Source organism: Mizuhopecten yessoensis, unplaced genomic scaffold, assembly GCF_002113885.1.
Source record: "Mizuhopecten yessoensis strain PY_sf001 unplaced genomic scaffold, ASM211388v2 scaffold10477, whole genome shotgun sequence".
Taxonomy (NCBI): domain Eukaryota; kingdom Metazoa; phylum Mollusca; class Bivalvia; order Pectinida; family Pectinidae; genus Mizuhopecten; species Mizuhopecten yessoensis.
In genome coordinates this window covers 1040506-1066263 of record NW_018408566.1, presented here as the reverse complement: position 1 = coordinate 1066263, position 25758 = coordinate 1040506, and the positions used below count along the sequence as shown (strand labels likewise).

Sequence of the window (25758 nt, the reverse complement as noted above, 5' to 3'; positions counted from 1 at the left end):
ACGTCAAACTACACATCTATAGCGACACAGAAAAGATAAGGTATGTACGATGTGCTGTCAGAATCGACAATGCTTTAACAATATCGGGCGGTACATTTTGAAAGGCTTATATCTGTTTATACCTATTAGTAAGAATGGAGCGATTCGATAAACAGATATATATATCATAGATTAACAGTCACACAGATAGTACCGACAGCTTCGATTATCCTAAAATAAAGAGCTTGAACGATCCGACAATTGACAGATGCGATATATAGTAACACATGCATTTGTAACATAACAACAGACTGTCAAATAGACTTCGGTGTTGGTGGCAAAACTAGCACTCACGTACGCCAGGTACACGCTTTCTTACTTACTCTAAGCAAAACTGTCCCAGGCATCCGACTATGTGTATAGCGTTAGGAGGGAGCGGAGTCGTCAAAGTCAATACCCAAATTCCAAACACAAAGCTGATAACCCCATACCCGCTGTCTACTACGGCCTCCATTCGAACGTCTATATTTGGTGTAAATGTTGTATCTTTTCAATTTTTATCTTTTGCATATGAGCTGTCACATATTTTCGAAGTATGTTATCATTTCCGTTAAGTTAGTGTTTGTGACAACGTAACTGATATTACTCAACACGTGATTGCTGGTCGTTTCTGAGGTATTGCGTGCATTTTACTTAAAGGTTTATAATTAAATGTCCCTGTAGAGACTTCAAACGGCATGTCCATTCCGCCAGCGTATTAATCACACGTACTGTCTAAACGTGTGCGCGGGAATCACAGGACATAGATTTGTGTGGCGCAGGTGACATTTCTGCATCACTACATTCCGGTGGAGGAAGGATACTGAAATTGATATGTTTTATTAGCCGGAGGGAAAGCGTATTCTCAAGACAACAAACAAATACTTATATGCGTAAAGATAATATGTTAAATCGTCGATATTTTCATAGCCAACAACCCTGACAGTGTTTCTTTGGAATCTTCACCAGATCTCACCAAACCGCTGACAGCCGGTAAGTTTTTCCCAATGATGTTGAACTAAAAACTGTTCTCTTTCAGCAATTTTGATTTCAAAATTAAGATTAGTGAAGATTTACTATATTTTTGTCTCGATATAATGTACAAGCAGATCGATTTGCAAGGTACAAAACTAGCACACCAAATAACATTTAAACCGTCGCTGATATACAATGGTACTACCTGTACGTGTTGAAACACTAAACGCAGATTTCCTCTGTGTTTCATGCTACATGTATTGTTTGTTATGTCAAAATTTGTTCTCTAAGAAATTGGAGAATATGAATGGATTACTTTCGATATAAGTAATGCATTGAAACTCCATCAACTTTAGAAGCATAATTTCTTGCTTCATGGCTTTATTAAAACATTCATGTCGCAAACCGGTCCCTACTAAACGTCTCTACCGCCAGAAAGCTGTTTTAATGAAATTGTGAAAAGTAAGCGAATTGTAATTTTAAGATGGCCCCTAAGAGTAGTCACTGTACCATCACCATGTATTTTCTAATAACAATTTTAAAGTTCAATCTTCCCGCCAATTACAAATTTAACACCACATACGGATATAATTATTATAAACTAGGCACGTGTCTGTGAAGGTACTTATTCTGTATCACACGTGCGTGTAGTAAGCGCACATTTGTATAACGGTAAGTAAACATACACCTATACAAGTGTTCTTTTCACAGTTAACTGTCGTCCTGCGTTGTGTATAAGTTACACACACGCGAGTTATATCTATCAAATCGCGGTGACATGCGAGCGACCCACACCAGATCGCTAAATGTCGAAGTTGAGCTGTTGCAATGTTGTATTTTCCTAAGGTCTGGATCTATGGTGATTGATGTTCCGACTAATCCACTTGCCTAAGTCAACGTCCCTCTGTATTATGTGTCAGCCTCAGTATTCTCTGTATTCTCTTCAGCATCCCCTGTATCTGCAGTCTTTGTTTCAACCTCTGTATTCTCTGTATATTTTTCTGTATTGCCTTTGCCTATTTCCTGTTATCTGTGTATCAGTTTCTGTTTTGTATAGGTTTCTGTAATCCTTGTATTAGCCTCCGTAACCTATGTATGTTTCTATAGTCTCTGTGTCAGTTGCTGTATTCTCTGAACCTGTTTTTGAGCTCTCTGTATCTGTCACTGTACCCTTTGTACAAGTATCTGTAATCCTTGTTCCTGTTTCTGTACTTCCTGTACCTGTTTCTATATTCTCTGTGTCAGTTGCTGTATTCTCTGAACCTGTTTTTGAGCTCTCTGTATCTGTCACTGTATCCTCTGTACAAGTATCTGTAATCCTTGTTCCTGTTTCTGTACTTCCTGTACTTGTTTCTATAGTCTCTGTGTCAGTTGCTGTATTCTCTGAACCTGTTTTTGAGCTCTCTGTATCTGTCACTGTATCCTCTGTACAAGTATCTGTAATCCTTGTTCCTGTTTCTGTACTTCCTGTACTTGTTTCTATAGTCTCTGTGTCAGTTGCTGTATTCTCTGAACCTGTTTTTGAGCTCTCTGTATCTGTCACTGTATCCTCTGTACAAGTATCTGTAATCCTTGTTCCTGTTTCTGTACTTCCTGTACTTGTTTCTATAGTCTCTGTGTCAGTTGCTGTATTCTCTGAACCTGTTTTTGAGCTCTCTGTATCTGTCACTGTATCCTCTGTACAAGTATCTGTAATCCTTGTTCCTGTTTCTGTACTTCCTGTACTTGTTTCTATAGTCTCTGTGTCAGTTGCTGTATTCTCTGAACCTGTTTTTGAGCTCTCTGTATCTGTCACTGTATCCTCTGTACAAGTATCTGTAATCCTTGTTCCTGTTTCTGTACTTCCTGTACTTGTTTCTATAGTCTCTGTGTCAGTTGCTGTATTCTCTGAACCTGTTTTTGAGCTCTCTGTATCTGTCACTGTATCCTCTGTACAAGTATCTGTAATCCTTGTTCCTGTTTCTGTACTTCCTGTACTTGTTTCTATAGTCTCTGTGTCAGTTGCTGTATTCTCTGAACCTGTTTTTGAGCTCTCTGTATCTGTCACTGTATCCTCTGTACAAGTATCTGTAATCCTTGTTCCTGTTTCTGTACTTCCTGTACTTGTTTCTATAGTCTCTGTGTCAGTTGCTGTATTCTCTGAACCTGTTTTTGAGCTCTCTGTATCTGTCACTGTATCCTCTGTACAAGTATCTGTAATCCTTGTTCCTGTTTCTGTACTTCCTGTACTTGTTTCTATATTCTCTGTGTCAGTTGCTGTATTCTCTGAACCTGTTTTTGAGCTCTCTGTATCTGTCACTGTATCCTCTGTACAAGTATCTGTAATCCTTGTTCCTGTTTCTGTACTTCCTGTACTTGTTTCTATATTCTCTGTGTCAGTTGCTGTATTCTCTGAACCTGTTTTTGAGCTCTCTGTATCTGTCACTGTATCCTCTGTACAAGTATCTGTAATCCTTGTTCCTGTTTCTGTACTTCCTGTACTTGTTTCTATATTCTCTGTACCTGTTTTCAGTTTTCTTGTATTCTGTGTATTGGTTTCTGAATTTTTTATATCTCTTCTTGTATTCTCTATATCGACTTCAGTATTCTGTGTATCAGCCACTAAATTCTGTGTATCGGTTTCTTTATTCTCTAGATCAGCTTCTGTATTCCCTTTATCATTTTCTGTATTGTCTGTATCAGGTTTTTTAATTCTCTATCAGTGTTTCTATTCTCTGTATCCGTTTTTGTATTCCCTGTATCAGTTTTTGTATTCCCTGTATCATTTTTGGTATTCTCTGTATAAGTGTTTTTGTATTCTCTGTATCAGATTATGTATTCCCTACATCAGTTTTGTATTCTCTATCATTATTTTTTTCTCTGTATAAGCTTTTGTATTCCCTGTATACATTTTTGTATTTCCTGTACCAATTTTTGTATTCCCGGTATCAGTTTTTTTATTCTCTATCAGTGATTGTATTCCCTATATCAGGTTTTGTATTCCCTATATCAGTGATTGTATTCCCTATATCAGGTTTTGTATTCCCTGTATCAGTTTTTGTGTTCTCTATCAGTGATTGTATTCCCTGTATCAGATTTTGTATTCCCTGTATCAGATTTTGTATTCCCTGCATCAGTTTTTGTATTCCCTATATCAGTTTTTGTATTCCCTATATCAGTGTGTATATGCCCTGTGTCAGTTATTGTATTCCCTGTAGAAGGTTTTGTATTCCCTGTGTCAGGCTTTATTTTCTCTGTTTCATCCTCCGTGTTCTATGTATCTGTTTGTAAAAACCACAATAAATGTTAAAGTGAAATATAAGAAGGAGGCAATTGGGCGAATGGTATTTTGTCTGGTTGAGTTAGTGTTTTTGATATTTTTGCTTAGTTCGGTGGAAAGGTTTTTCAGCAGATTATATGCCTTCCTATTAAAACTAACTGTGCCCCTCTGCTTGCCAACTTGTTTTTATGATGGTGAATATTTTAAAGTGCTTTTAAGAACTGGTAACAAAAACCAAGTCAACTCCTTCAATTTCACATTCAAATATATAGACAATGCGCTGTCTTAACATAAATTGTTTTTACCATCCAGAGTGTAAGATCAATGCCACTACATACTCTTCTACTTTAGCCGTTTTCCTTGATCGTATTAATAGCATAACCCGGGCGACTTTCTACTAAGTAGTACGATTGTGATTTTCCTATGTTGTACTTTTCCCTCCCTGCTTCGACAATCTTAGATTGTTGATTTGATGCGGGGAAAGACTATTTGTGTGTGATATTAGGTCGATGTTTTTTCAGTATGCTTTTTAGGAAGAGCATTACTTCAGTATGCTCTCTATGAAGTAATCGACGCTTATCCTTCTGTAACACCTGGTCTCATTCTCCTTGTAATGTTTCAAGGGCCTCGTATGCATCTTTCCTTTGTTTATATTTCGCCCCAGTTTTATCGATTTTGAGTTCAAGTTACGGTTTTGTTCACACTTCCGTATTCCCTTTTTCCTGTAACAGTGTATTTTCTATATCAATTCCGGGGCCTATGTGTTATCTGGACCTGCTTTTGTAGTGCCTGTCTAAATAGATAGGGTGACATTTAAAAATGTATTGGATATTTACTAGGAAATTTAAATGAAGCGATACAATGAAGTTAATTATAGTGGTAATAGGGAGTGAATTGGAGTAGTACTAGGAAGTGGATTGAACTGGTACTAGGGAGTTTATTGAATTGGTACCGAGGTTGGATTTTAGTGGTACTGTGGAGTGTAGAGGTACTAGTGAGTCTATTTAAGTGGTACTAGGTAGTGGATTGTAGTTGTACTAGGGAGTACATTTAAGTGGTACTAGGGAGTGGATTGGAGTGGTACTAGGGCGTGATATGGAGTGGATTGGATTTATACTTGGAATATATTGGAATTATATTATGGAGTGGGTTGTAGTGGTACTGGTGAGTGTAATAAAGTGGTATAGTAATGGGAGATGTTTTGGATCAGTTATAACGGATTTGTTACAGATTTGTGTTTCGTAAGTATTTCAACCTGAATGATGTGTTGTTATGTCTGTGGTTTTATAGCATCCACATATAGTTAGCTCACGTATAGACCTGAATGATGTGTTGCCATGTCTGTGTTTTTTTTAGCATCCACATATAGCTAGCTCCCGTATAGACCTGAATGATGGGTTGCTATGTCTGTGGTTTTATAGCATACACATATAGTTAGCTCCCGTATAGAACTGAATGATGTGTTGTTATGTCTGTGGTTTTTTACAGATTTGTGTTTCGTAAGTATTTCAACCTGAATGATGTGTTGTTATGTCTGTTGTTTTTTAACCTTCCACATATAGTTAGCTCCCGTATAGTCCTTAATGATGTGTTGTTATGTCTGTGGTTTTTCAACCTTCCACATATAGTTAGCTCCCGTATAGAACTGAATGATGTGTTGTTATGTCTGTTGTTTTTTAACCTTCCACATATAGTTAGCTCCCGTCTAGACCTGAATGATGTGTTGTTATGTCTGTTGTTTTTTAACCTTCCACATATAGTTAGCTCCCGTCTAGACCTGAATGATGTGTTGTTATGTCTGTGGTTTTTTAACCTTCCTCATATAGTTAGCTCCCGTATAGACCCGAATGATGTGTTGTTATGTCTGTGGTTTTTTAACCTTCCCCATATAGTTAGCTCCCGTATAGACCCGAATGATGTGTTGTTATGTCTGTGGTTTTTTAACCATCCACATATAGTTAGCTCCCGTATAGTCCTTAATGATGTGTTGTTATGTCTGTGGTTTTTTAACCTTCCTCATATAGTTAGCTCCCGTATAGACCCGAATGATGTGTTGTTATGTCTGTGGTTTTTTACAGATTTGTGTTTCGTAAGTATTTCAACCTGAATGATGGGTTGTTATGTCTGTGGTTTTATAGCATCCACATATAGTTAGCTCCCGTATAGTCCTTAATGATGTGTTGTTATGTCTGTGGTTTTATAGTATCCACATATAGTTAGCTCCCGTATAGAACTGAATGATGTGTTGTTATGTCTGTGGTTTTTTACCCTTCCACATATAGTTAGCTCCCGTCTAGACCTGAATGATGTGTTGTTATGTCTGTTGTTTTTTAACCTTCCACATATAGTTAGCTCCCGTCTAGACCTGAATGATGTGTTGTTATGTCTGTGGTTTTATAGCATCCACATATAGTTAGCTCCCGTATAGTCCTTAATGATGTGTTGTTATGTCTGTGGTTTTTTAACCTTCCCCATATAGTTAGCTCCCGTATAGACCCGAATGATGTGTTGTTATGTCTGTGGTTTTTCAACCTTCCACATATAGTTAGCTCCCGTATAGAACTGAATGATGTGTTGTTATGTCTGTTGTTTTTTAACCTTCCACATATAGTTAGCTCCCGTATAGTCCTTAATGATGTGTTGTTATGTCTGTGGTTTTTTAACCTTCCACACATAATTAGCTCCCGTATAGACCTGAAAGATGTGTTGCTATGTCTGTGGTTTTATAGCATACACATATAGTTAGCTCCCGTATAGACCTGAAAGATGTGTTGCTATGTCTGTGGTTTTTTAACCTTCCTCATATAGTTAGCTCCCGTATAGACCCGAATGATGTGTTGTTATGTCTGTGGTTTTACACATATAGTTAGCTCCCGTATAGACCCGAATGATGTGTTGTTATGTCTGTGGTTTTACACATATAGTTAGCTCCCGTATAGACCTGAAAGATGTGTTGCTATGTCTGTGGTTTTATCGCATACACATATAGTTAGCTCCCGTATAGACCTGAATGAAGTGTTGTTATGTCTGTGGTTTTTTACAGATTTGTGTTTCGTAAGTATTTCAACCTGAATGATGTGTTGTTATGTCTGTGGTTTTTTAACCTTCCACATATAATTAGCTCCCGTATAGACCTGAAAGATGTGTTGCTATGTCTGTGGTTTTATAGCATACACATATAGTTAGCTCCCGTATAGACCTGAATGATGTGTTGCCATGTCTGTGTTTTTTTTAGCATCCACATATAGTTAGCTCCCGTATAGACCTGAATGATGTGTTGTTATGGCTGTGGTTTTATAGCATCCACATATAGTGAGCTCCCGTATAGACCTGAATGATGGGTTGTTATGTCTGTGGTTTTTTAACCTTCCCCATATAGTTAGCTCCCGTATAGCCCTGAATGATGTGTTGTTATGTCTGGGGCTTTATAGCATCCACATATAGATAGCTCCCGTATAGACCTGACTGATGTGTTGTTATGTCTGTGGTTTTATAGCATCCACATATAGTTAGCTCCCGTATAGACCTGAATGGTGGAATTTACAATTGTTAACAAATTGCAGACTGGAACCGTAGCGATATCAGTCTTTAACAAGAAAACACCAGATCCTGAACTAATCCCACACCTTTACATTTACACACGAACGATTATAAAGTCGAGTTTGAGTGCTAGTTCTATAATTAAATAGACCAGGAAGGCCCTGTGGACTTACGGAATTGTGATTAGAGTTGAACTTACTTAGTGTCGCCTGTGGCTTTAGGAGAACATGACAGTACCCTTGGGTATAATGCTACGACAACATTTGTTTTTGGGGAGTTTATTAGACAGTTGTGTATAATGTAAGAGTCTGCGATGCGAAATAAAGCCCACATATGTTGACCTTTCAATGATGTTAAACTTCAAACCACAATCTGTTTTCCGCTCATTTATTCTGTCAAATACTAACGTTCTAAATTTCATTGCTATTTCTAAGGCACATATAATGGCCGTTGCAATTAATGCAGGGCAGAAGAAAGTTCTGGCCGACTTTATAGCACTAATGAGAAAGGTTGGCGACTTTTGTCGGTGGTACGATAATAACTTATTGTTTATTGAAACAAACCAATTGTATTGAATATAAAAGAAATCAAACCAGGGATTTAGGTAAATTAGTTGCTTTTTATGAAGATTACAAATTGGTGAAAGAAATAATGACCGAATATATCAATCATGTAAGTTCTAGGACCGGATAAATGGAGGTCGTCAGAGTATAACAATCTACCTGTGTATCATTGTTATATGATATAGAGGGGATTAATGGTTTCCGGATCTCTCAACAGTATAACGGTACATTCTGCAATACGAGAGACAAATAATTCGTACAATAATACTCTTCGTATGAAAAGCATTATACATTTCCTACTTCTGTTCAAAGTAATTTCAACGAGGAAAATCTCACAGGCCAAAATGGCTGCTCAATGCAATTCCAACACTTTTGCTATTATCTGGTAAGATTTAATTCAAAAGATATTATCTCAATACTATGGCTATGTTAAGAAAACCCATTACCTGTAGCAAAACTGAACCAAAACAAGCATCTAATCCACCATCGCTTCATCTGCATACGATCAGAAAATATCCACCTTTGTATGCAGTGAACAGAAAGAACCGTTCGTAATGGTCAGTAATAAAGGTGATATTTTCACACTGTGACAAATACTTATTTTCGATATTCATATACTCTGTAATATTTTTTCGAGTGCCATCATGATCTGGATTCCAAAAGACGGCATTCAGAGGCAACCAAGATTTAATATGCATTCACAGAATTGTTTTATGCACTGATCTGAGTCAATATATACACATTTCATCAATAAAATGATCATCACACTACGTTTGAGGCACGGTAGTCTAGTGGTTGGACGCCGGGCTCATAGCCAAAGGGTTGCGGGTTCGAGTCACGACACGGCACTGTGTTGTATCCTTGAGCAAGATACTTTACTCCGCTTGTTCCAGTCTATTCAGCTGTAAATGAATACGTGGTTGGGCAGTTCTAGAATTGGTGAATGCTAGCTGTAAGCGCCGAAATGGCAGCGCCGACTGTATGCTCACCAGGGAGTTGAGAAAGATACTGTACTGTACCTGCCTTGCTCAATATTTAAACTATGTGAGCTTAATCTAAAACGTGTTAAGTATTTTTTGTATACATTATTGATAGGTTTTCTCAAATAGTATTGCAGGGTAAATTTGTCAATAAGATGTTGATAAAGAAAACCGCTAGAAATAGTTTGAAGGTTAGATAATAAGTTTTACTGATATATATCGTAAAACCGTTGTTCAATTATTTTATAAATATGTCTATCAGTAGTGTTACCATTAATGTTCCATAAATAACCTAAACCTAATTTGCGAAGTTCCCCCTGGATATTTATAATCCAACTGTCATTCGACAAAATCCTTTCTTCATAACAAGTTTTTAAAATACAATTATCTGTAGTTCTTAATTTTAACCAACATTTAATGATACGAAGCTTTCTACTTTCCGCCAGTGACATTCTTCCTAACTCATAATATACTAAATTATTACAGGTACTCTTTTTAACTCCGAGTAGCCGTTTACAAAAATTCATATGTATTTTCTCGACATCTAAAGCATTATGAAATCCCCATATCTCTGCACTGTAGCTCAAAATGCTATTTATATATGTATCAAAAACTGCACATTGTGTTTCAATATTAAAATAAAAACTGAAGCTCATCTGGTGAGCTCCTTGTGAGAACAGCGTGGCCTGGTGGGGTATCATGCAACCGTTGCCTAGACATTAAATTTTAGTGAAATGCCACTTTAAGATTGGCCTTTAGTAGCCCAACTATCTGCAGATATGAACCGTCTTTATATGTCCGCAGAAGTGTTGAGGTTAATATCTCACCGCCAGACACTACTAATCAACACTAGACATCTGTTTTGACACCGTGCATGATGTGTTCGTGTTTTGTTGTTGTTTCAATTGATTGATACAGAGTGAACTTTGTCAGGCTGTGATCGTTTGACATTAAAAATTCGTATGCAATAACACGATTTTTGTCGGTTTAAATACACATAATATTCTTTATGCATTAAACATTGTCAATATGTACTCTGCCATATTATATATACCAATGAACTACATGTTCAAAGATATAGTCATTGCAGTTTTACGTAAAAGCATGCTAATGAAACTGACTTGTCTATGTCCGCCATTGCATATATTTATAGTATAATAACTGGAGTATAATTTACACTTGTAAGGTTTACAATATAATGCTTTATACTGGTATGGTTTATGAAAGTATGGTTTAAACTGGTATAGTTTACAAACACTAGTAAGATTTATACTCGTTGACATTAGTAAAGAAAACACAAGAATGGTTAAAACTATTATTGCTTACACTATTATTGCTTACACTATTATTGATTACACTATTATTGATTACACTTGTATTGATTACATTAGAATGGTTTACATTAGTATGGTTTACACTAACATGGTTTACACTATTATGGTTTACACTAATATGGTTTACACTAATAAGGTTTACACTAATATGGTTTACACTATTATGGTTTATACTACATGTGGTATGGTTTTCACAAGTACGGTTTATCCCAGTTTCTTGATGTCTAACGTTATGATAGCCTACAGTAATGACAGCTGATAGTCAACCATTTCATAAGGATATAGTGCGACTAACTTATTACTACTAGGTGTAAACTTTATTACGTCAAGTATTAAGAGAAAATAGGTACGTGCAGGACAGCATGGTACAGTACCACTGTACTCAAAGTATCTAGTGATTATTTTACACTACAACTTGGTTAACTCTGCTGGTTTACTGTCAGTCCCCCCTAGTGGTTACACTATTCCTTTCCTTTCTCCTCCGTATCTCCTTCGTTCGTTCCTATTTTTAGTGACTATTCTAAGTTCCTTTTGTTGTGGTATCATATTGAGATCCGATCGGTACCGCTGTTTTGTTTTTAACGATAAGAGGGGCAATTTCCACTTTTCGAGCGTGAACTTTTCTCATTTTGACAACAATTTCTATGTTTCTCTTATTTACGGTAATTAGATGTTGCAGTTGATTCAATATTAAAGATCGTGCTCTGAATTTCATGACCATTGTGGCTGATTTGCACCGTTGACGGGAAAAAATGTCAACACTGGGTTTCCAATGATGCAGGTTGATGGGCAACTTTTATGGTTGCCATCATGATATCATCGGGAAATTTATGCTTTTTCTTTGTGTGATATGAAGGTTGATGTATATCATTAGGCTCATTATTGTACCTTACGGGTGTGTTGTCACTACCAAAGATATCAATGTGTGGACGTAACATTACTAGGGTTTGGCCTAGATTGACACGGCGGGTGTGGTCGACGGACGAAGCAGGAGACGCTTACTCTTTCGGAACACATGGTCTTATTCTTCGTGCACGTTTTCAATGGTATCCATCTTAATCCTGCCTTTGTTGGCCCAGTTTTATCGATTTTCAGTTTGGAATATGGTGTTAATGACGCTTCGATATGCTCTGTTTTTATTGACAATAATTCCACCGCCCATATCAGATTGTCAAAAGGGAATGCATATAAAATGTTCGATAACGGATAGTTTATATTTTAAAGCTTTTTACTTTTATTTAGAATGACAGTAAAACATCAATTTATCGCCAAATATCTTTATAATGCAAACATTACTCTCGACATATTGTGGCAGTACAACAAGGTATAACTGTACATTAGAATGTTCATCCGAACTCAGACCAGAACGCTCTGTCATAGGTTTAATTAACGGAGTAAACATTATCTTCATGAATTGTTTTTAAAAAGATATATCAGCTTTTGTATAAAAAAAAAAAATGATAGCCACATAAAAGATGATGAACTAAACGACCACTTTCTCTCACGTTACTCCTGTGTAGTAACTTCAGTCGTACCATTCAGGGGTTATTAGGATTTAGTTAATTTCCATTGCTCACGCTCAATATCACAAGATCGGAATAGGAAACAGAAAGTACACTGTCTATGTTCAGAACATAGAATCAATGTGCCTTTAATAACATTAGCCGAGTAATCCAGTTAAATCAGTACCATTACAAGAATTGATCTTGCTCATACCTGATTCAATAGTCACACGTTACTTTGATACAGATGTAAAGATAACACATCAAAATGAATTGTATAATATATAGCGTGTCAAACCTAGTTGCGGACAACAGCAGGCGAGGAAAGAGTCTAACACGGGGGTTTACAACACACGCCGTCACGCACGTGTCCATGCTCGTGGTGACTGGACTAAAGTACGAGTACATAGTATCGTTGGTTTCCAGTCCCAGAGGAGGTCTGCATGCACATCAAAAATTCAAATATACTATTATATTTTTATTTATTTATTTTGTTGTTCGGAAAAGTGATTAAATGATGTGTGTTTCAATTGAAAAATGTATTAGATTTAACTGTATAACCGACAGCCGACAATCAGTACGTATCCGGAAGTTCCATCCTAAGGTACCTGGTGCCGATTTTATTATTAGTATTTTTAAAGTTGTCAATAGCGGAAACATGGCTGCAAAGCCAACGAAAAACCCGCATCATCTTCGAAGAACAAGTTGATACATGACTTCTTCCAAGCAGCTGTAGGTTCACATAAAACAACATCCTCTTGCGACATTAACTTAGGCATCGACGAGTCTAAAACGACTATTAGACAGTATTAGTATTAGGGCCTAGTAATTCCGGACCGACCGAACACAGTTCTGATCAATCTGACTGTTGTTACCCCTGATATCGGGAAGCGAGGCCGATATTCGTCTTACTAAAGTGAAGGTGGATATCGATATCCTGTCAAAAAGATGGGAAAAGCTCACGAGTCCAAATTCCATACACGGCAACACTTTAACAAGCGATTGTAATGCGATACAACTAAGTCAACGGAGGCGGGTTGTTTTTCCGGAATAAATGTATTTTTGTGTAATTCTTTTCACCAATTAAAGGTCTTCCGAATAACAATTGTAGATTGATTTGTATTTTCCATTATTGTTATAGGTTTTAGGGCGGATGTATGCGCGTATAGGATCCATCTGAGTTTTACATTCACTTCGCCTGCAAATGTAATATGAAAAAGGCAAAGCCTCAAAAGTCAGAAAAAAGCCACGTACATGTAGCTTTTCTAATCTGTGACATTATATAGGCCTTCATTTGTCCCTGTCATTAACTGATAAAGTATGTTTTAAATAGTAGTCCTAGGCCTATCTTCAGCAAGGCTACTGGATATATAAGTAGACATATATCTAAACATCGATAAAGGAGCTACCGTCATCTCATGTTCTGAGAAATGTTGATGATATAAAAAGGGTTTGGGGGACACAACAGCAGAAAAAATGGGAAATTAATCTGTTCATATTGGCTCCGACATTTTAAATATCTAGTTAATTTAGATTCGTCAGGAAAGAGATATGACGCAAAGGATATTTTCGGGTAATTCCAACAATCGACACATTTTTGTCGGAGATAAAAAAGGAGAGCTGTCTTTCGTATTTGAAATACATTTGAATTTTTGCAATGCTTTCCAATAATAAAGTGAATGAATCAACCAAAAAATGTTGTCTGTAAAATAAATTAAAACACTCAAATATGTATCTAAAAAGTCANGCGCCTTCGGTGCGACTTTCTGCATGCACATCCAAAACAGCCCAGCTACGCGCCTTTCTGGCTCTTCCTGTGCCCACGTACATACCCCCTATTAGTATTGGTAATATCAAAACTGCTGTTTTAAACGGTTGTCTGATTACGTTGTCTGGTGTTAAAAACAAGGGAGATTACATAGACAACTTAAATGGGGTCATATTGTTTAACTTGAAATGGCTATTGATTTTACTAACCTAAGAAAATCCAATTAGGTTCGGAAGGACTACAAGAATCACAATTTATCAATGTCACATGCAAATTATTCAACAATTTATTCATTATCGTCTTCCTATCTCGTCTGTTGTATTGTTAACTAATCGGTGACGTCACTTCTATTTTTTACTATTTCACGATTTTGTGCAGTCTCGTGAATGACTGAAATTAAAATGTACTGCATAACGTCTTTGTTAACAAATTACTTGTCAAATATAAGGTATAAATACAAAAGTATATCTTAAAAAATCTCAGTCAATCCGTCTTCGATGCTTTTGCTTTCTGTATAGTTTTTAAATTTCTCAAGCTAAACATTCGCGGTTGTCTCGATCAGAATTTGTTTGCGGGGATAAAAGTTCGCACAACGTGCAAATGGCAAGGTAAATATGCTTCAGTGATGGAATTGATTTTGCAAATGGTTTGTAAAAAAAAGAAATGTGATATTGAATTGTTGTTGTATCCTCATTATTCGGCAGTAAACGGGTAACATATGCTTTTCTTTTGTGTCTATAAAGACATGTTCACGAAGATTCTCAATCATGGTATCACCTCTCGCTGAGTATTTAATTTCGTGCTATAACTTTGGTGACCAAGAATGTAGTGGAAATTTGAAAATATAACATATATCAGCTAAAAGTACATTGATTCATCTGAAGCTGATATCCTGGTGTATGACACATTGCCACCAGTATTCTGGGCGGAAATCAGTTTGGTTCACGAAATCAAACATAATCCTATGTGAGCAATATAGCTCGAGGATGTTTATAAATGGTCGGTAACCTTGACATTGTATTTGAATGACTAAGTCACATGATCGTATTTGATATCACATGGCGCAGCAGCTCACTTGTAATGTGGTCACCGACATAAAACAAAGTATGCCCACTGGGCTATATTTTTTCATTCGTGTTACTTTCGTGGAGAAGCCCGTCAGATGTAATGTAGTAGTAGTTATACTATGTTCTTTATTAAAATAAAAATGCTACATGTATCATGTTTAGCTTTTTTCACCATTATTGTTATATTGGTTTCAATTTTCACTCCATGACACAATCAGCCCAAATTGTACAAAATCCGAGTCATTCGCCTTTATTTTCACAAAACATTATGGCTTGTTTCCATCAAAATGCTTTTTAGCCTATTCATCACAATACAGACAGTTTAATATTGGCTAACATAAACATTGTATTGCTTCCTAGCGTAATTATTGTTACGTACGTTATACTTATTGTTAACGTTAATGATATATATATATATATATAAACATTATACTCACTCTAAGTCTGAATGATTCAGTTATATATGTTATACTTACTGTAAACGTTTGTTTTATATACATATCTATACTTGCGTTTTAACATTTATTAATACACCGTATACTCACTCGAAACCTAAATGATTCAGTCTTATAGTCATACTCACTGTAAAAGTGTATGTCTTAATTACATAGTTATACTTGCGTTTAACATTTATTAACATACCTTATACTCACTCTAAACCTAAATGATTCAGTCTTATAGTCATACTCACTGTAAAAGTTTATGTCTTAATTACAAATTTATACTTTAACATTTATTAATATACAATATTTTTATTCTGAACCTTTATAACGCACAAGACGCGTCATAGAAGAAAGTCATGGTATGCAGTATTTGATGTTGTTCAAATGGAAGTTTTGTTTATTTTTCTAACATTGAAATATTCAGAGCTCCATGTATGTCACAAAGAATACAGCGACTTGTTACTGACTCGGCTAGAGAGAATTTATCTTAAGTTCAATAAGTACCTCATACAAATGTAACAGGGTGGAAAAAACAAGTCAAAACGCTGGTCTCTTCAATGGTGTTTGCTTTATTACAACATCTTGAAATACCCGACAACAATTGGTTGGTTGGTTGACGGGTTTTGCGCCTACATGAATCCGCCCTTACGGGTTTCATCTCACTGACGGAAGTCAGTGTTCAGTTGGCGTCCAGACAACAAAACAAAGACGTACATTTATACTCTTGCACACTAAGTCAAGGGACACAAATCTCTCACATTACAGATAACGAGTTGGCACTTTTACCACATTCTTACCAAATAAGAAATATAGGAAATCTTTACATACAACCACATTTATATATTTAAACATTACTTATATAGCACTGTTAAATACTGTGATCATATTAATACCATAAATTACACCACTTACCAAGGATTGCATTAAAGTTACTTTCCTTATTCATAAATATAAAAACACAGATCTACATATATATAGACTGTAGACTCTAGAATTCATAAACTCAGCCTACATATGGGGTAGAGGTATATACACAGGGTTCTCTTTGTTATGTTTGTCTATCCCAATCTGTCGTATCTCAATCTGATTTCAATCTGTTGTCTCACTTCTCAATTTCACTCATGATTCTTAATAAATAAAATACAAAACCTATTAAACACATTTGTCAATGATAACAATTGAACATGCTATTTGGCAACTTTGTAGACGTACAGATTCTACACTCAACAAATACTTATCCTTGAGAACAAAAGCATTACATTATATACATTTACTTCATAGCAATTTATTGTTAAACATTTATAAACCAAACAATGAATTACCTACAATTACTACAACGATAATGATATACTAATAAAATAAACTTACCATCCAATCCCCAATTTCTACTCCTGATGTGATCCTTCCTTACTCTCCAAAATGCAAATCTCTTCTGCCTAACAAAAAACTAAGTACCTACACAAAATCATGTTGAACTTTCCCTCTCCAGATGGTATCCAGCCAATCAGATCGTCTAAGTCAGGTTATGTCAAAGGTCAAAGTATGAATCTTATTATGAACACACAAATCTTCCATATATAGTAAGATTGCATTTATATAACATACAGGTGAGTACAACTCACTGTGTCAAGCACCTATCTACTTACCTGGTATTTTGATATATATATATATGTATATCTATCCAACTAATACTCGTACAAACTATTCTGACCCATGTCAGCAAATATAATGACATAGTGAAAGCATTCCCTAATACATATCATAAAACAATGAAATATAAATAGTACCCTTTCACACCAATATGAAGCACATTTTCGTCATACATATATGTATCATAAGAGCTTTCCTTTCCAAGAAAGACGAATGGAGATATAAATATATGGTGGTAAATAATTTTGGAGCATTTTTTGTGAAAAGCACAACAAAGGCCAAAATAAAATAAAAATATCGAGGACGATATTGTGAGAATGATAGAGTTATTAGTTCTTTGTTGATATAGGTGGCAAGATTTTCCACCAGGCAGACTGCAGTCATTTCAAAGGGAACAAACCGTGCCCTTTTCTGACGATCTTGTTTCCGTTTTCATGTGAGACTGAAATGTATGACGAGATTATCAGGAAATAAATTCCTACAATTTCACCGATATATCGACGATGTGCGGTATTTGAAAAGCAAGAAAAGTCTGGAGCCCCATCGGTCGTATCTTCCGTCCTTGGTATCAAGGAAATGACAGTCTTTCTCTTCAGCCGCATCCCTCGTTCATTACTTTTAACTTGACCAGCAAGGGCGGCCTACCATTTAGGTGAACGATAGACGGGACGAATTTGACATTCATATCGTTAATTTTCCCTGTCTTGATTGCAACATGTTTAAGACAATGTGTTCCGGAAGACTAAATATTTTGTTATGTCAATCTAGGTAAAATCCAAGTAATGTCACGCCTTCATACCAGATTTCGGGAAGTGAGTAGAAAACCACAAGGCACACTGAGGAACATAGTCAGAATCATTGACCTTCATAACACACAAAGAAAAAGCGTACATTTCAGACATTTTGTAACGAACCTGTGCTCCGTCGCAAAATCACTGACTTCAAGCGCTATCAGTTTCACGCGTCTCGCATCCACGGTTCCTGATTTCTGACGACATGTCAAATAACGAGGCCGTTATAGAATCTACCGACTGTTGTCCGGTTCCCATTCAATCAACAAATAAATTCACGCCCGGATTCTTCACACAATGAGCGAAGAGAAAAGTTCGAATTAACTTCCAAAAATAACTCCCTCGTGGAGGGCAAGGTCGGATTTACGGTGTTCACTGTATTTGTCCATGCGCGAAATTTGTTCCGGGGAAAAATCGAAACAATTTCAAATCTAACTTTCAGCTCAGAGTTCTATTGATAAACTAAAATCACCCTATAGACATATCATACGCAATTGTATTGATACTGAATTGTGGAATAAAATTGAAGTGTTTGTTAAATTTTCAAAGTACTACTTTGTTTGCCATTGTCAGCACGCGACAATACGCTGTTCAAACTATTGAACGAAATTGTGTGGACTGTCGATAAGGCGAGCATTTTTAATTTTAGATATAAATTATAAGTTAAAAAAGATCACAAGAGGCAGAGAAAACGTAAATATAAGTATTGAACTGTTTTTGTATAGTATTTATGATCTATTTGAATGACACAGCTTTGCAAGCAAACAAATCATAATGCGCTAGCGCGCATTATGTTGTTTACTTGCAAAGTTGTGTCATTCAAATAGATCATAAATACCATACAAAAACAGTTCAATGCTTAATTGAACTGATTAGTGACGGCAATATATATTATTTCGCTTTTTATAGATTCGTTCTTGTATTGTTCATAATTAAGCTGACAGACTCTGACGTCATAAGGATAACTTGACTCCTCCCTCGGTACCGATTGCAATCTCTAATTAAAGAAATGTCTTATTACCGGTAGCAGACTACATCAGGTTTATTTATTGGTGTTGAAAGCGATATGTCATCAGTGAACAGACGTATATATCATAGCACTATATACTCACGTCCGTCATCCAGTTCCCATGACATGTCCTGCCACGACCAGCTGTGTTCAGCTAACACAAGAGTATATCATAGCACTATATACTCAAGTCCGTAATCCAGTTCCCATGACATGTCCTGCCACGACCAACTGTGTTCAGCACGCTAATCAGTTACCACTATTTATCAACATTACATAGCAAAAGAATTCGAACGAAACGAGACTTTGAAATGACTTAGTTCAAAGTGTCCTCAGTATCGGAACTGAAAATGTGATATTGGCTGGTTAATTAAAGTTAGTATCTGTTTCCTCAACATCGGATCCGAAATGTGATATTGGCTTGTAAACTATAGTTGGTATCTGTTTCCTCAGTATCGGATCCGACAATGTGATATAGGCTAGTTAACTGTAGTTAGTATATGTTTCCTCAGTATGGGATCCGACAATGTGATATTGGCTGGTTAATTAAAGTTAGTATCTGTTTCCTCAGGATCGGATCCGAAATGTGATATTGGCTTGTAAACTATAGTTGGTATCTATTTCCTCAGTATCGGATCCGACAATGTGATATTGGCTAGTCAACTGTAGTTAATATCTGTTTCCTCAGTATGGGATCCGACAATGTGATATTGGCTAGTCAACTGTAGTTAGTATCTGTTTCCTCAGTATCGGATCCGACAATGTGATATAAGCTAGTTAACTGTAGTTAGTATCTGTTTCCTCAGTATGTGATCCGACAATGTGATATTGGCTTGTTAATTTTAGTTAGTACCTGTTTCCTCAGTATCGGATCTGACAATGTGATACTGGCTTTTTAACTATAGTTGGTATCTGTTTCCTCCGTATGGGATCCGACAATGTGATATTGGCTTGTTAACTATAGTTGGTATCTTTTTCCTCAGTATGGGATCCGACAATGTGATATTGGCTAGTCAACTGTAGTTAGTATCTGTTTCCTCAGTCTCGGATCCGACAATGTGATATAAGCTAGTTAACTGTAGTTAGTATCTGTTTCCTCAGTATGTGATCCGACAATGTGATATTGGCTTGTTAACTATAGTTAGTATCTGTGTCCTCAGTATGGGATCCTTCAATGTGATATTGGCTTGTTAACTAGAGTTAGTATCTGTTCCCTCAGTATGTGATCCGTCAATGTGATATTGGCTTGTTAACTATAGTTGGTATCTGTTTCCTCAGTATGGGATCCGACAATGTGATATTGGCTTGTTAACTAGAGTTAGTATCTGTTCCCTCAGTATGGGATCCGACAATGTGATATTGGCTTGTTAACTATAGTTGGTATCTGTTTCATCAGTATGGGATCCGACAATGTGATATTGGCTTTTTTACTAGAGTTAGTATCTGTTCCCTCAGTATGTGATCCGTCAATGTGATATTGGCTTGTTTACTTTAGTTAGTATCTGTTTCCTCAGTATCGGATCTGACAATGTGATACTGGCTTGTAAACTATACTTAGTATCTGTTTCCTCAGTATGGGATCCGCCAATGTGATATTGTCTTGTTAACTTTAGTTAGTATCTGTTTCCTCAGTATCGGATCTGACAATGTGATACTGGCTTGTAAACTATACTTAGTATCTGTTTCCTCAGTATGGGATCCGACAATGTGATACTGGCTAGTTAACTATAGTTGGTATCTGTTTCATCAGTATGGGATCCGTCAATGTGATATTGGCTTGTTAACTATAGTTGGTATCTGTTTCATCAGTATGGGATCCTTCAATGTGATATTGGCTTGTTAACTATAGTTAGTATCTGTTTCCTCAGTATGGGATCCGACAATGTGATATTGGGTAGTTAACTATAGTTAGTATCTGTTACCTCAGTATGGGATCCGACAATGTGATATTGGGTAGTTAACTATAGTTAGTATCTGTTACCTCAGTATGGGATCCGACAATGTGATATTGGCTTGTTAACTATAGTTAGTATCTGTTTCCTCAGTATGGGATCCGACAATGTGATACTGGCTTGTTACCTATAGTTGGTATCTGTTTCCTCAGTATGGGACCCGACAATGTGACATTGGCTTGTTAATTTTAGTTAGTACCTGTTTCCTCAGTATCGGATCTGACAATGTGATACTGGCTTGTAAACTATACTTAGTATCTGTTTTCTCAGTTTGGGATCCGACAATATGATATTGGCTTGTTAAATATAGTTAGTATCTGTTTCCTCAGTATGGGATCCGACAATGTGATACTGGCTTGTTACCTATAGTTGGTATCTGTTTCCTCAGTATGGGATCCGACAATGTGATATTGGCTTTTAAACTATATAGTTAGTATCTGTTTCCTCAGTAATGATCCAATTAGCTTTTTAAATTAGATACAATTTAGTTACCTGTAGAGTACGTTTTGGTGTTAATTTAATTATAAGATCCACGTTTGAATCAAACATTAACAGTTTTATTTAAACGTTATCATTTTTCTTTATGATATTAAAAAATATTAGATATTAAGAAAGTTATATTCAATTTGCATAATAGTTATCCGAGGCTGTTTTTTTTGTAGATATAGATCTTGATCAATACACATCCATTTGCTGATTTTACGTAGAGATTTATATGATGATATTGGAATATTTTGTTGTTGCTTTAGAACATATCATAAAGGATGTTGATTATTCGAATAATGTCTACTAACTATTATTATCCTTATAATATCTACTATATATTATAATCCTTTCTGATGTCTACTTCACATTTTAATCACTTAAATGAACATCAGTTATACTAATCCTTATCGCCTGATTATATAGAATAATATAAATTGTAATGCTTGTTGATTGTGATGTGTCTTGCAATAGTTAATTATTGTTATAATCATTATAATATCTACTGATGATGTCAACTGCATCATATAATCATGTTATGTCTATTAAATATTATAATTCTAAGATGTTTACAAATTATTATAATCTTTAAGAGAATTATCAAATATTAATATACTCATCACGCATATTGATTGTTATGATTCATATAATGTCTTCTGATTATACTAACCATTATAATGGCTACTCATTACAATAATCCCTATAATGTATAAAAAAAATAATATAATCCTGATACATGTCATGTCTACCCATTATAGTAACCGCTGTATCACGGCTGTTGATACTTACATTTGCATCACGGCTGTTGATACTTACATTTGTATCACGGCTGTTGATACTTACATTTGTATCACGGCTTTCACACTGTACTTCGTTGTTTTGCGATTCTTCCTACAACATGACTTATGTACACTACAATACGACATGCTTCGTTATAAAACCAATTCAATTAAGCTGTGAGGTGAGAAACATTAGAATGGTCACCCAGTATTCAAAGCAAAAAGTGAAACATATCTTTGGTATTTATGAAGGGCGATTAAATAAGAATTACTAAAATTACATAACGCACTACTGCCAATGGCATACCAAATTAAGTGGCGACTGCCTCTATAACTTAATCGTGACGTCACAATCAAAATATAATAGTTGGTTTTGTTTTCAGCAGTGTACGTGTTAACTGCTTTTACTTGCTATTATGTAATATTTACATTCTGTATGCTTAGACCCATTGACAAAAATTACATTCATAAATGCATAACACATGTGTTCAAATAATCTCAGCACTTGGGAACTGATAGTAACCTGATCACACTGCGTAATAATATACTACAAAGACAACTCTCTCGGAACGACCGACCTAGATGCTTAATTCTTACATCTTAAAATATTATTGAACTGTGCTTGGTGAAATATCCACGTATTCACGTGTCCTGTGCTACAAATAAACATTGAATATGGAACTACATTTTGTTGTGTTATTGTTGTTGACGGTTGCTAAGATATGTAACGATAGTGTCACATTTCCCCGCGAAAAAACACTGTTCTCGCCACTGTGTTGCACCCGTGTATAAGCAGGAACAAACCCTGTTTATTTGTTTTATTCGTTGTTATATCGATCCACTGAAAGGATTCGTCAATGTAAATATAAGGAATGATATTTATTTTTTTAACATTTATGAGGTCATAACAACATTGACTTTCTGGACATATTCCACGATCCGCGTTCCTTATATTGACATTTTTAAACGCTTTGACTTTTCCGATGCAAGCATAAATAAAACAAATACAGGTATTGTACATGGGGACAACGCAGTAGAGAGAACAGCTTGTTTTCGCGGGAAAATATAAAACTTCTGTTGGTGGTCCTAGCAACAGCATGTCAACAAAACAAACAAAATTTAGTTACTTTTTCAAATTTAGTTTGTAGAAATTAAACAAGTGGTATATTATCATCATGTACTTTAGACACCTTACTTAAGCTCTAAAATCAAGTCAATCATGTTTAATACTGATTCATATTAGCATAACAAAACTACATCGAGGGTTGTTCCACCGCGGAAGTTAACCAAGTACGCCATTTACTACGTCATTTTAGTGTATCAATACTCAGTAATGAAGTTACCTGTACGTGTTATGCAAAAATGAATATCATTTTCGTCAGTGGGTCCAAGCATATAGAATGTAAATATTTTAATATAAATATCATACTGGAAAAATGAGTATTCTTTTTAACTCAAGGACGAGAATGTCATCCGGTTTAACCGAACAGGGGTGGTCTCATCAATTGTTGAAATACTCATATTTGCATCTGTATCCTCCGTCGCCAATGAAATCACCATTATTATTGTAGGCATAGTTATTGTAGTAAATGAAATACCTTTCATTGCAAACATCCACAATACAGGTACAATGGGCTGTTTGAAACAATAGGATGATTGAAATGAATGATAAAAGTAATGTGTTTTAATCATGGCTGTTGGGACGACCTCCAACGAATGCCTCAGAATTTCCACGAAAAAACATTGTGCTCTCTACTGAGTTGCACCCATCCATAAACAGTAAAACAAAACATCGACAAACTAAAAGCATTTAATAATGTAAATATACAAATATGTGATGAGGTCATGACTGCATTGTGTTTGTTGACATATTCACTACGGATTACTATCACGATAGTACCAAGTAGTAGCGTGTCAACAATCGTGCCGAGTCACCACTAGCGGGAGTTGTGGTAGAAAATAGGTCACTTACTGGTCACAATAACACCAGTATTTTACATTCATGACGGTGTATTCTAAGATTAAAAAAACTCAGATCAATACAATTCCATTGCTTGCAATTGATTTTAGTGTTGATTAGAAACAAATAATCAAGTTTTATTATTTGTAATTAAAACAAACTATGCAGACGCAGGGAGAAGAAATAAAACCGGTGGATTGTGACGTACTAAATCTTTTATTGCCTTTTCCTTATTATCCTTTCTCTCGAACCATTGTTTAATAGAACACAGCTGAATCATCGCCATCCTTTTTAAGGACATAGAACACCATAACACACCTGAAATATGTTCGAAGTTAACATTTCTTTATGACGAAATTCATGTCTCTGGGATATTAACAGTCTCCAACAGCAGCGTATAGTGTTTAGATGATAAAAGTAAAAACAATCAGCTGGTTCATCCACTGTAACTGATGGTTTAATGGCTTGTAAATTCATATCAATGTTTTAATTACAAACATGTGATAGAATAAACTACATCAATGATTGAATTATATGATAGGTCAAAATATATTAAAGATTGAATTATGAGCTAGGTCAAACCAAATCAATGATTTAATTGTGTGATAGGTCAAACCAAATCAATGATTGAATTGTGTGATAGGTCGAACCAAATCAATGATTGAATTGTGTGTAGGGTCAAACCAAATCAACGATTGAGATGTTTGATAGGTCAAACCAAATCAATGATTCAATTGTGTGATAGGTCGAACCAAATCAATGATTCAATTGTGTGATAGGTCCAACCAAATCAACGATTGAATTGTGTGATAGGTCGAACCAAATCAATGATTGAATTGTGTGATAATTCAAACCAAATCAATGATTGAATTGTGTGATAGGTCAAACCAAATCAACGATTTAATTTGTGTGTAGGCCAAAACACATCAATGATTGAAATATGTGATAGTTTAGACCAAATCAATGATTGAAATGTGGGATAGGTCAAACCAATCAATAATTGAAATGTGTAATAGATCAAACCAAATCAATGATTGAAATGTGGGACAGGTCAAACCAAATCAATGATTGAATTGTGTGAAAGGTCAAACCAAATCAATGATTGAAGTGTGTGAAAGGTCAAACCAAATCAATGATTGAATTGTGTGAAAGGTCGAACCCAATCAATGATTGAAGTGTGTGAAAGGTCAAACCAAATCAATGATTGAATTGTGTGATAGGTCGAACCCAATCAATGATTGAAGTGTGTGAAAGGTCCAACCAAATCAATGATTGAAGTGTGTGAAAGGTCAAACCAAATCAATGATTGAAGTTTGTGAAAGGTCAAACCAAATCATTGATTGAAGTGTGTGAAAGGTCAAACCAAATCAATGATTGAACTATGTAATAGGTCAAACCAAATCAATGGTTGAATTGTGTGATAGGACAAACCGATTCAATGATTGAATTGTGTGATAGGTCAAACCAAATCAATGATTGAACTATGTAATAGGTCAAACCAATTCATTGGTTGAATTGTGTGATAGGACAAACCAAATCAATGGTTGAATTGTGGGATAGGTCAAACCAATCAATAATTGAAATGTGTGATAGGTCAAACCAAATCAATGATCGAAATGTGTGATAAGTCAAACCAAATCAATGATTGAATTGTTGAATTGTGTGATAGGTCAAACCAAATCAAT

The 25758-nt window shown here is 35.7% G+C and overlaps 2 protein-coding genes across 5 annotated transcripts in view; one reads left to right on the top strand and one right to left on the bottom strand.

Moving 5' to 3' along the window:
* Window positions 1-566: 566 nt before the first annotated feature.
* Window positions 567-25758, top strand: part of LOC110460719 (nitric oxide synthase, brain-like) — a 167106-nt gene continuing 141914 nt past the window's right edge. For all 4 annotated transcript variants that reach the window (XM_021513790.1, XM_021513791.1, XM_021513787.1 and 1 more), the window contains exon 1: window positions 567-1011. The gene's annotated coding sequence lies outside the window, so the exon portion shown is untranslated. The remainder of the gene's footprint in view (window positions 1012-25758) is intronic.
* LOC110460735 (cell wall protein IFF6-like) lies at window positions 2069-19027 on the bottom strand. The gene is made up of 2 exons (XM_021513838.1): window positions 19003-19027; window positions 2069-3666 (listed from the first exon to the last, which is right to left on the bottom strand). Exons 1-2 carry the CDS (start codon window positions 19025-19027, stop codon window positions 2069-2071), a joined length of 1623 nt encoding a protein of 540 aa, XP_021369513.1.